The sequence below is a fragment of the Ostrea edulis genome, chromosome 3, assembly GCF_947568905.1.
Source record: "Ostrea edulis chromosome 3, xbOstEdul1.1, whole genome shotgun sequence".
Classification (NCBI taxonomy): domain Eukaryota; kingdom Metazoa; phylum Mollusca; class Bivalvia; order Ostreida; family Ostreidae; genus Ostrea; species Ostrea edulis.
In genome coordinates, this window is record NC_079166.1 from 11,315,212 (window position 1) to 11,327,407 (window position 12,196).

The following is a 12,196-nucleotide window of genomic DNA, read 5'->3' on the forward strand; positions in this document are numbered from 1 at the left end:
ACTCTTCATGTGGATGGGCAGTATATTTAGGTATGTCGTGTAAAATCCTTTCATTTACGTGAGACACTGGAAAGTTCTCCATCTTTGTTTGAATTTCTAACCTACAGAGTTAGACATGAACTCTGTCAACAAAAAGCAACAAGGATGAAGTGTAGGCTTAAATTAGAATTTCATGTTTTAGTTACATTGAATGGCCTCAGTCCACTTTTATAAGATTGTTTGCCTTCTCCCGACCCAGCATTTAAAATATACACTGTAGATAGGTAGGAAGGCATTTATTTTTTTTTAATTATAACAATTTTTTTTACACAGCATTGTTTTGCTGGCACATGGCTTGTTGTTAACATCATCCATTTTGAATTAAATGATGGTTACAAAGATGCCTCTCATGATATAGTTTCATATATAAGTAAGAGTTTTAATGTTCAAGTAGTTTCAGATTTAAAATCAAAAGTAGTGTTGATGAGATGAGAAAATTCCAGAATGTTAAATAAAATTTTGTTTCTCAAAGGCTAAATAAAGTTTTCAGATTGACCTGATTAAATTAGTATGGGGCGATTCTGTGAACTACAGGGCTCGAAATTAACATAAAAAGTTAGTTTCAAGCCCTGAGCTGACCTTGTAGGTATTTAGCAATTTAATAGGGGTTATTCCTTTAATCAACAAAATAGTATGGCTTTCAATTTTATAATTCTGAACATGGCACTCGCCGTGTGAACATTAATCTGAAACTGAATCACTATTGATTCTGATTATTTAGATAAGATTGAATATTGTAAATCACGGTAGAGCTATGTACGGTAAGAGAAAAAGGAATTGAGAATAGGTTCCGCATTTGAATCCATGATTTTTAAAATTTGTTGCTCAAGAATTAGTCAGAATTGTGATATCTTTTTCACAGCTGTTGGTCGATGCCGTATTTAGTCAGAATTGTGATATCTATTTCACAGCTGCTGATCGATGCCGTATTTAGTCAGAATTGTGATATCTATTTCACAGCTGTTGGTCGATGCTGTATTGTTTGGGGTGATACCTGTTGTTTACGAATATGAAGGGACAACAGCAGAAGCCCTGATGATGAAATTGGAGAAAGTCCTTGCAGGTCGCACAGCGAGGTAGGATTTCTCCCGGTTCTGAAAAATTTGAATTTCTCCTAAAGTATAATAAGATGTGGAAGACGTTTCAAAGAAATCACAAAATGTGCAGTGAATGAAAGAGTACATGTATTCGGCACAATTAAGCACAATTCAAACAGTCAACATACTAACTGGTAGTAAGTTAATCAAACCTTTGGGCTAGTATATGTTTCCAAAGTTGTCACGGTATGCTAACTGCCAAGCACTAACCATTAATATTGATAAGTCACATGAGGATCGATCCACCTTAATACTGACTGTCGAGCACTAACCATTAGTGGAGATTTGATTTTTGTGATTTTTCTGGGATTTGGACATACCCACAATTTCAAATCTTCCGTGCACAAGAGAAACCGAAGTTTAGCATGGTATGTCTCAAAACTTTAAGATAGGTTAAGTCTGTGAAAAGCCAGCTGTTTCCAAATCCAAAATCATGATATGAAAACTATTGATTATAGGAATGTTTGAATGGTAACATCAACCTCCAACTGGAGGTGTAAAATCCCTGTAGGGACTCAAAGGTAGCTCACTACACTGAAGCTTACACTCTTTATGACACTACGTTAGAAGATGGCAATTTAAGTGTTTTGTCAAATTATTTGTATCGATTGACTTGTTTGTCTATCGTTGTAGTTAGTGCTTAAAGCATTGGACTGGTGATCCGCAGATCCAGAGTTCAAAACCACTACAGTCTTTTGTCCATATGTGTTGAAATATACTTTTGAAAATCATGTTTTTATCCAAATTTGCATATTTTCTGCCATTTAGACATATATACTTATTATATATCATCATCATATCTTTTATGATTAAATCAATTCGTACTGATTTGAGAAAGTATTTCAGGGTTTAGCGAGCCACCTTAACATACCCATATAATCAGAATAAATTCTTTTTTGAATGAATGAGCTGCATTGTTATTCTATGCTGTCTCATTTAATTACATTTATTATTTTGGGGATGGCGTGGTAAGCACACTTTATTGTGTAAACACACATTACAGGAGTATTGGGCTGTTCTGTCACTCACAAGAACCCGGGGAGCTACGATTGGCTCATGGCTGTACTGTTACTATGGAGACACTGAATAGAGCCGATGTCGTGGATTTCTTCACCAAAATTTGCAGGCGACACATTCTTCCTTCTGACCAAGGTGGACAGTTCGATATATTTGTGCCACTTGCAGCTTGCGGTTAGTATTTTCTCCATCTGTACGAAGTCAATTATATATATATATATATGTATATATATATATATATATATATAATATACACACACAGAGAGCTGCCAACCCTCACGATTTTGGCGTAAGGCTTACGATTTCAGGGCCAAAAATATGCCTTACGATTTCACTGTACATCTTCCGATTTTCGCTTATTTGACATTTCGAAAATTTTAGAGCTGTCCGTCATTAGTTTTTACTTTTATAATAAACAAGCTATAGTCGTTACTACGTTTGTTTGCATAGTCTATATCTATACAGAGTCTCGATCATTTTAATGCTTTGAAATAAACATTATGGCAGCTGCTACTAAACGTAAAGCATGTGTTGATGGAAATAACAACAATACTCCCCCAAAGAAGAAAACCTAATGGAGCTAGAAATTCAAAAAACAATATGCAAGTACACTGTAAACATCTACATGTGTATTCGTTTCAAAGTCAGAAAGGGGGAGTTTGTAATATGTATACGGTATGACTGTTGGACCGATTGAAGCATGTAATGGTCATTGGAGTGTCCCAAGTGGTAATCATAATTCCGTTAAGTACGGTAGATTATGATTCGTTTAAAAATATATTTTTTTAATGAAATTTTCCTTGCGCTAAAAACCCATTAACATCTCAATATTAAAGGGGTTTATATGGGGACAACAGTTTTACAGGATCCACCTATTCATTGAACGTGGGAAATAAAACGCAAGGCGACGTCAACTGTGCATTGTGACGTCACATTTAGCTTCGACTTTTTTCTCTTTTTCAAAGCAAACAATTATAAAGCACAATAATACATTCCGTATGCAATGAAAAAGGCCATTATAAAACTAAATAAAATTAACCAATAAATTCAAAATGGTTAAAAAGTAACGGTAATTATATCGTATATTCTTACAATCTCTCACCAGAGGGCGTATTACGCTGCGCTACAACACCTCTGTCAACGTCTAAATGTCAAGATTCTTGGTAAAACTTACCTATACCTATAGCATCATGGATAATAATTTTATAAGTTTAAGTTTTATGCTTTAAATCTTAAAGTAGGTTCACAAAAACAACGAATTCCATGATTATACTAGTATTATTGAATGAATGAATGAATATTTATATAAACCTTCTAATTCACTCAGGTGTCTCATATTTACCATCTTCTGATTTTAAAAAATTCAGAGAAGTGTTTGATTTGCTCAGATATTATCATTACAGTTCGATATGCTAAGTTAGTTTTTGTACATTTTGATATAACTTTTTAGACATTGACAGAGGTATTAGTGGAGCGTAGCGAAAACGATAACTCTGGATAGAGATTGATATTCTTATTCAAGGAAAATCATGAACTCGTTCATCTATTTAGTCTTATTACGGTTTTATATATAATTATTTGCTAAGACTTGTTATAATGATAATTATACTATTCATTTTTAACAAACTGAGTGTTTAAATTACAAATGTACGTCAGAGTCTTCTATTATTGGCATTCAAAATAAAACACGAATAACTGTTGAAGCAGGTAATGAAAAAATAAATGGTGGAGCCCATATGGATCACGAAAATTTCAGTGAACGTATATAGAGATTATCTCTTTTTCTTTTGCTGAATTTGACTTTTTTCTTTTACATACGTGTTACCTTTAGAGCCTTGCTTCGCGGACGGGCCTTTGGCCCGTCCGAGCTTTGCTCGGTATAAGTGTACAATCTGTTTGACAAACTGAAAATGACATAAAAAAGAATTGCCCGAATAACTGATTCAGTAACTAAAATTATTTTTTTTGAAAATTCTCAGAATAACTGACACAGTAACTGTAAAATTATATATTATATTACTAATGTAACAATATTTTTTACACAAGTTTTAGAAAGTAAAATCAATAAAAGATGTAATTGATCTTTTGCAGTTGTAAAATGCATAACAATTAGTATGTCTAATTTCATTAAATTTGGATTTGAAATGTGCCTAAAATTGCTCAGGTTACATATTTATTCAGAAAAGATCTCCAGCGGCCTAGGCGCCCCCCTGACCCCCGCCTTACTATTTTCCATTTTATAGTGTTGGCAGCTCTGTATATATATATATGTGTGAATACACATTGAGTTATTCATAGGTATATGAATACACATTGCTTTTGATTAAATGTGGAGTCAGATTTATGATGATTAGAACAATGCCTGACCTGATATCACCCTATAGCAGTGGTGTTGATCAGGATATGACTAATTAATCTTCTCTCTGAAAAAATGACTCCATTTTGTTTTGTTGTTTTTCTTGTCAGAACTATCGAGACAAATGTTTGTGTGCCTATGTAATGAGGAGCATTGATATTGAGATTGTTGTGTTGTAGAACCAGGACTGGAGATTGTTGTACAGCTCAGCATCAGGACAGAGCTTCAGTTTTCATCTCCTACTGGCATTATAGGCAATTACAATCATGGTGTGTATAAAGTACCATTGTACGGTAGGATAGTAGGAAGGCCGGATAAATAAGCTAAATTTTTGTATTACATTTGCCTCGAATAATGGTTTTTGAAAACTACATGAAATTTTGCAGCAAAGATTACCTATGACCACATGTTATTGCATTACCTCATTTCAGTTTGTTTTCATGAGGTGAAGAAACACATCTTAAAGTCACGTCATATTCTTTTTAAAGAAATTTTTTTATTAAAAAAGAATTATAGGTATTATCTAAAATTGTTAGAAGTTTTTACTGCATTACATCAAAGTTTTAAAGTGTTTACTTCAGTAAATGAAAGTATCAAATTAAGTGGATTAAAGTATCAAAGATTTACATTACAGAATCAGTATTTTACAACAGCAAACTAGTATATGTTTAGTTAGGCTTTAGTCAAAATTTTAGTCCTAATACTTTTACAATAACTCCGATTTTTTTCTCCATTTTTCATGTTTCTTTCTTTTTAAAGTCAACTCTGATTGGCTGATTCCATACAAGGAGGGTAGACCTGCAAAAACTCTTCAGCCTCCACATGTTTATTTCTGTCCTAGTAAGCTGGATGTGTGGTCAAATGTGGCTGACCAAGCAATGGAGGCATTATCATCCTGTAAACTACACATCGGACAATTCCTGGAGAAAACTCATAGGGACATTGTATCTCAGCTGACCGGTAAGTCGTCATTGTTCGGTCAACATTTCCCCTTGGGTGACGAACTTTTGGAGGTTTCAAGGTTAACAGAGAAAGGTGGAGATAAGTACAACAGAAAATGAAGTCCAGGTCCCTGGTTACAATCCCGTGGGATCTAGGTCCTTGCTTGTCGTAAGAGGCGACTAAATGGGGTCGTTCTTCGGATGAGACCGCAAAAACCGAGGTCCCGTGTCACAGCACGATAAAGATCCCTCCCTCCTCGAAGGTCGTAAGCGCAGAGCATAGGCTGAAATTTTGCAGCCCTTCACCGGCAGTGGTGACGTTTCCATATGAGTGAAATATTCTCGAGAGAGACATTAAACAATATTCAATTAATCATTCAATCCTGGTTACAAGTCAGAAACAAAATCTACGTACAGTCCTTACAATTTGATTGTTATCATGCGAAAACAACAAGTACACTTTTCTCCCAGATAAGAACAACTTAATAACATGATGTATATAGATTACTTGACACTTTTACATTAGATACTGCTCTTTCTTCAACTTGAGTTTCTTGTACTATCAAATTCACTAAAGGCACAATACTTGTTCAATGTCTTTTGCGAATTTCATAAATTAAAGAATGGGAGTTGGAAAAAAAAAATGTTTATAACAAGCCAGTAAAATTTGGGGAGTGTTTTCCTTACAATGAAGTTTCTAGACTGTTGTGTGAGGTTAAAGGTCGAATTATATTTGCGATGACGTTAACAAAATAAAAGCATTGTCTGGAAGTGATGAAACATGTAGCTGTGTGGAAAGAAGTAAACACCTGTCGCACGCAAAATAAACATCATTAATGAACAAACACAAACTTCTGTCAAACACACACCTTGCACAATTAGTCTTCTGTACAAATGTCTGCAACTGTACGAACTAACATTTTGATTGTCTCTGGTCACAGGTCAGTTGGTGTTTGATGTCCTTGGACAGACGGAGATCCAGGGGGTAAAGAATGTAACCAACACTCTGTCAGAGGCCCTGGTTCAGCTCGGGAAACAGGAAAATGACGTTAGTATTGGACCTCATTGTGGCCTTATAGTTATCTGAAGAACGTAAACCCATCTTGATATGGCAAAATTACCTCCCAACTCAGACTGAAACATTAAACAGTCAATCTGAGCCTTCAAGTGAGGTTTTCTGATCGAAATTTGTCTGTTGTCCGTCGTCGTTGTTATCGTCGTAAACTTTTCATATTTTAATCTTCTCCAAAACCACTGGGCCACTTTCAACCAAACTAGGCAAAAAGCATCCTTGGGTGAAGAGGATTCAAGTTTTTTTTTAAATGAAGGGTCATGCTCCCTTCAAAGGGGAGATAATAAAATGCAAAAATAGGGTGGGGTCATTTAAAAATCTTTTTTTCAAGATCCACTGGGCCAGAAGAGCTGAAATTCATATGAAAGCTTCCTGACATAGTGCATTTTCAAGTTTGTAAAAAGCATGGCCCCCAGGGGTAGGTTGGGGCCACAATAGTGATCGAAGTATTACATGCAAATATGTAGGGGAAATCATTAAATATAGGCCAATGTAACTCAGGTGAGCGATGTAACCTGGGCCTCTTGTTTCGTGTATATTTTGATAGCTTGCTTTAAGTGTTCTTTAAATATTCATGTTTTTATGTTCAATCAAGATGTTTTTATTGTAAATAAAGGTAAAGTTGATTAAAAAATATCTGACCTGGATTGATAATCAAATACTAGGCATGCATGTATTTTTTCTCTACAATTAATTAATGAGAGTGGGTTTGTTTTAGGTTAACGCCCTAGAATTCCTTGGACAGTATCTGTTAGAGAAATCGGGTGTAGATGATCTGGCCTTCACGAGCTCACTGGAAAAGGTATAGGTTTCTTTATCTTATGTGATTTTCTAAAGAAGACTCCCTGTAATGTGTTTTTGTGGAGAGGTATGAGGTACAGCCAAATCTGTGTTCAGAGTATGCGGTTTGTGGGAATAAACAGTGTGAGAAAACAATAAATAAGGGTCAGAATGACCAATGAAACAGATTTCACAGATATTAGATTAGGCAGTTTTTACTGTATACACAGGTGTCAGATTAGGCAGTTTTTACTGTATATACAGGTGTCAGATTAGGCAGTTTTTACTATATACACAGGTGTCAGATTAGGCAGTTTTCACTATATACACAGATGTCAGATTAGGCAGTTTTTACTGTATATACAGATGTCAGATTAGGTAGTTTTTACTGTATACACAGGTGTCAGATTAGGCAGTTTTTACCATATACAGAGGTGTCAAATTAGGCAGTTTTTACTGTATACACAGGTGTCAGATTAGGCAGTTTTTACTGTATACACAGATGTCAGATTAGGCAGTTTTTACTATATACACAGATGTCAGATTAGGCAGTTTTTACTATATACACTGGTGTCAGAGTAGACAGTTTTTACTATATACACAGATGTCATAGTAGGCAGTTTTCACTATATACACTGGTGTCAGAGTAGACAGTTTTTACTATATACACAGATGTCATAGTAGGCAGTTTTCACTATATACACAGATGTCAGATTAGGCAGTTTTTACTATATACACTGGTGTCAGAGTAGACAGTTTTTACTATATACACAGATGTCATAGTAGGCAGTTTTCACTATATACACAGATGTCAGATTAGGCAGTTTTTACTGGATACACAGATGTCAGATTAGGCAGTGTTTACTATATACACAGGTGTCAGAGTAGCCAGTTTTTACTGTATACACAGGTGTCAGATTAGGCAGTTTTTACTGTATGTACACAGGTGTCAGAGTAGGCAGTTTTTACTGTTTATCATCGCATCATTTCAAAAACTGAAAGACATAACGTAAATGAATGCCACATGATGTCACAATGCAAAATAACAACAGAGTTCTTGAAAAGTGTCGGTAATGTCGGATTATCCGATAAAAGTAGTAAATGTCCGACACGAGTTACTTAATTGTCGGTCCTGATGGCCGATATAAGATCGGGATCGAAGTCCGTTTTTTACCGGGAAAAATGGCGGCCATATGGCCCATAAATTTTCAAACCGATGCTAAATCCGGCAACACATTGAAACGTAAACGTGAGGAATCAGTTGTGAGGAACTACGAGGAGAAGAGAAACCGATTGTATCTCCGCCTGGCAATCTGGGAGACAATGGCTTTTGTTTGCAGCGTTTTTACCTACTGCTTGATGACACAATCTGCTCAAAGTCGAAACTGACGAAAGACCTACTACACTCGGGCTTAAGTGAGAGAAAAAGTAGTTACAACGATTGCAGAGGAAGTTGAGAAAGAAGTTGAGAGGAATATACAGGATAGAGAGAAAAATGGAGGATGAGAGAAAAGTGGAGGATGAGAGAGAAATAGAGCAAGAAAGTCACTCGGATAGTGAAAGTGAGGAAGATCCATTCAGAGTGTAAGGAAGATGAGAAAGGGTATGAAAAGATAATTTATAAACTTATAGCTGAGATGGAGATTGAATACAATTACACATGTAGTTGATTTTAAATAAAATATCAGAAAACCTCAAAAGCGATGCATTTTTATCTGGACTGACAAAATTTTGTTTGGGCTGACACTATTTCTAACAGTGTCAGACCAAATGTCTGACACTTCAAAAGAAATTTCAAGAACTCTGTAACAATCATGGTGACATCACTATACCAAACTAAACTATAATGTTAACATTACAATGCCAGTGAAACGACTGGATTCAAGAGAGCGGCCATGGTTCTTCGGTTTTCACAGTTATCAAATTTAACAATAACATAGAAGAGTAAAGATGAGACCATAGTCATATTTGCTTTTGCTTGTTATGATAATGCTGAAATGGACATTGGACTTATGTACACATCATCAAGTCAAATCTCATAGTATATGACTGATGTAGCCTTCCATGATTGCTGAAATTTAGATACTGTAGACCCTAAGAATGTTTTACATGTATTTTACAGTCCCTTGTGCCAGCTGATCACAGTGAGGATGAAGATGAGGAGGTGACCAGAATCAATGGTCACGGTCGAACAGAAGATCAGGAGGAGGTCAAGGCTGACTGGGGAGGTGAGATCAGAAACATTGACGTTGGTGTTTTGTTGATTGCCAGCAATTTTACAACCTCTGGAGAACGAAAATATGAAATTGGGCTTTTCTGCCATTTATTTTTTTCATAAAATTCTTAAGTGTTATAGCAACCCCCTGAATTAAGTGACCATCTTTCATTCGTGATTGAGTTTTAATCTATATAAAGTGACTGTAAGAAGCGACAATTGACCAAATTTTCCATCCCAAAAGTTTGAATGAGACTGTTTTAGTGACTTTGAGGGGGTCAGCCTGAACATGATAAACATCATTTACGTCTAATCTGAACTAATTAACCTATCAGGAGGTGTGTTTGCTTACATCTTGCAGTGAAAAACAATGCCTGGGGTGCTACTATTAGTCCAGAAACTACCAGTCCTCATTAAGGATAGAATTTCACTTCTTTGTAGTTATTAAAGGGACTGGTTCATGATTTTCCTCCAAATTTTGGTTTTCACTTTAAATAATCAAAAGCTACAGTCTAATATGTTTTAGAAGGTTTCACAAAAAATAATAAACTAGAATTAAGTTCTAAGATATCATATGGTTGATCCATTTGTTACGTTAAATGAAAAGTATTGAATTGTATGGGTGGTGGTGGCAGGGGAGAATCTAATTGTATGGGTGGTGGTAGCAGAGGAAAATTTAATTGTTTGGGTGGCTGTATTAAAAATAAAGTGCCTTCCCTCCCCCCATATTTTTTTTGCAGGAATAGCCCTTACATATTTTAATCAAGGAACTATGATTTTCATGAAATGTGTATACATATTCTAGAATTAAAATTAACCCTTCTAAATCAAGGAGCCAAACAGGCTACCGACCCTGCAGATTTCACTGGTCCTCTTGTTATTGACTAGTCTGCGTATATATCTGGAGAAAACGCCACATGTTAATAACAGGAAATGAATTATGCTGTGTAAATGTTGGAACCCAAACGTACCATTTAAAATTCCATGATTTATTAACTTGCCAGGTTATGTCTAAATGGTAAATGTAAATATCTGCAACATTGTCATTTTCAATCATATGATTCAGAAATCAATACATAACAAACCAAAAATATGATCTTAAAGGACACAACGCATGTTTCTAAACTTTTTCATTTTTTCAGCAAAATCAATTCTTTTCATGCCTAAAACTACTTTAAATGTGTTTTACATGAAATATTTTGTGTAGTTTTCGAGTTTGAAAGCGATGAAATTCAAATCTTGTGATATGGATATTCACTTTCGCTATTTTACGCGCCATTATGTGTGACGTCATATATGCGCCCTTGGGTTTGAAAACATCTATTAGCTGTTTCATAAACAGATTAGATTTAATCGACAAAAAACCAATTATCACATTAATGGCTTGTAAATAATATTGCATTAAGATGTTTAATGCCATGCTCGGGTGTACTAATTGTCGGTAGAAAGGATTTAGACTGAGTATCTTTCATTTTTGGAAGGAAGGTCCGAGAATATGTCGGGGATAATATTTTTGTTGGAGCAAGAACTTTACCTTAAAAACAAACACCCAGTCACCTTTTCAAAACCCGCTTGGACAGAGACCCTGATAAACTGCGAGAAAATGGATATATCAAAGCTATAAGCACTACTGGTAGGCCTACAGCATACATTCTGTTTCAATGGTCTTCAAATTCAATACACACTTGGATCAACTGACCTTAACCTTGTAACAACATAAATACAATGTAACTTGTGCTATCAGTTTCTACCAACTGGTAGATTTACAAAAATTTTAATGATACAAAATCATTTTTGATTATATAAGTAATATAATATTGTATTTCCTAACTTTAAATTGAATTATAAAATTATTTCCTCATTGAACTCGTAAAATCTTTCAAGAGTGTGTCAGTATAACGCCGTGCTCCCACTTCCTAACGACGTGCTGATCAAAATTCACAAATGATAATAAGATTGCTTTATCAAAATAAAATAATGTGATTTCCACTTTAAATTTGATAAGTTTTATTGATTTTTTCCCCCCTTCTTTCCAAAATGCGTCCGTGACAGTAGCTTGGCCTAGCATAGGGCCTAGTTGTCAACAATGTTATGCAATATAATTCGTCTAATCCAAAAATATATAATAATTGCACTGTTTATTTTAGAAAAACTGCGCCAATTATAGATGTATAAAGGACTAACATTACCAAACAATTTGTAGACAGCGACCCATATAAACATTATTTACTTGCAATACTGCCAATTTCATACTCGCTTTCCTCGCTATATTTGGCCATTATTTGGGTATTTACATTGCTATTTGTAGGCACTGATGACGAAAACATAAAACTCTTGAAATTTGTCAACATCGATTTAAATGTTGCCCATGGTGAATAAATTAGGCCCCTAAAACCTGAGTTTTTAATAATATTTCACAGTACTTTCACAATCCGAAGGGCGCATGTGACGTCACTGTACCACGTGACTACCTACCTAAATAACTAGACTTTATTGAAATCGGGGCTTAGATTTAAGTCTGTATTGTGGTTAATTATCGCAAAATTTCGGCGAACGAACTATTAGAATTAAATACTCTAAGCATAAAGAAGACAAAATGCATGTAATTTTGTATAATTTGAAAACATGATATGTGTCCTTTAATGAGAATAAGCTTTCTGTTCAAGGATTATTAGTGCA

General features: G+C 35.1%; 1 protein-coding gene and 1 non-coding gene across 5 annotated transcripts in view; both read left to right on the forward strand.

The window, feature by feature from the left end:
- Nucleotides 1–12,196, forward strand: part of LOC125677411 (epithelial cell-transforming sequence 2 oncogene-like) — a 63,951-nt gene that overhangs the window by 8,531 nt on the left and 43,224 nt on the right. For all 4 annotated transcript variants that reach the window (XM_056160023.1, XM_056160025.1, XM_056160024.1 and 1 more), the window contains exons 10-16: nt 1,000–1,115; nt 2,140–2,327; nt 4,689–4,778; nt 5,269–5,469; nt 6,392–6,498; nt 7,241–7,324; nt 9,425–9,530. In XM_056160023.1, the coding sequence (XP_056015998.1) occupies nt 1,000–1,115; nt 2,140–2,327; nt 4,689–4,778; nt 5,269–5,469; nt 6,392–6,498; nt 7,241–7,324; nt 9,425–9,530 (892 nt within the window). The remainder of the gene's footprint in view (nt 1–999; nt 1,116–2,139; nt 2,328–4,688; nt 4,779–5,268; nt 5,470–6,391; nt 6,499–7,240; nt 7,325–9,424; nt 9,531–12,196) is intronic.
- Nucleotides 4,492–4,584, forward strand: LOC125677774 (Z30 small nucleolar RNA). The gene has a single exon (XR_007371278.1). It is a non-coding gene; the product is annotated as a Z30 small nucleolar RNA (small nucleolar RNA).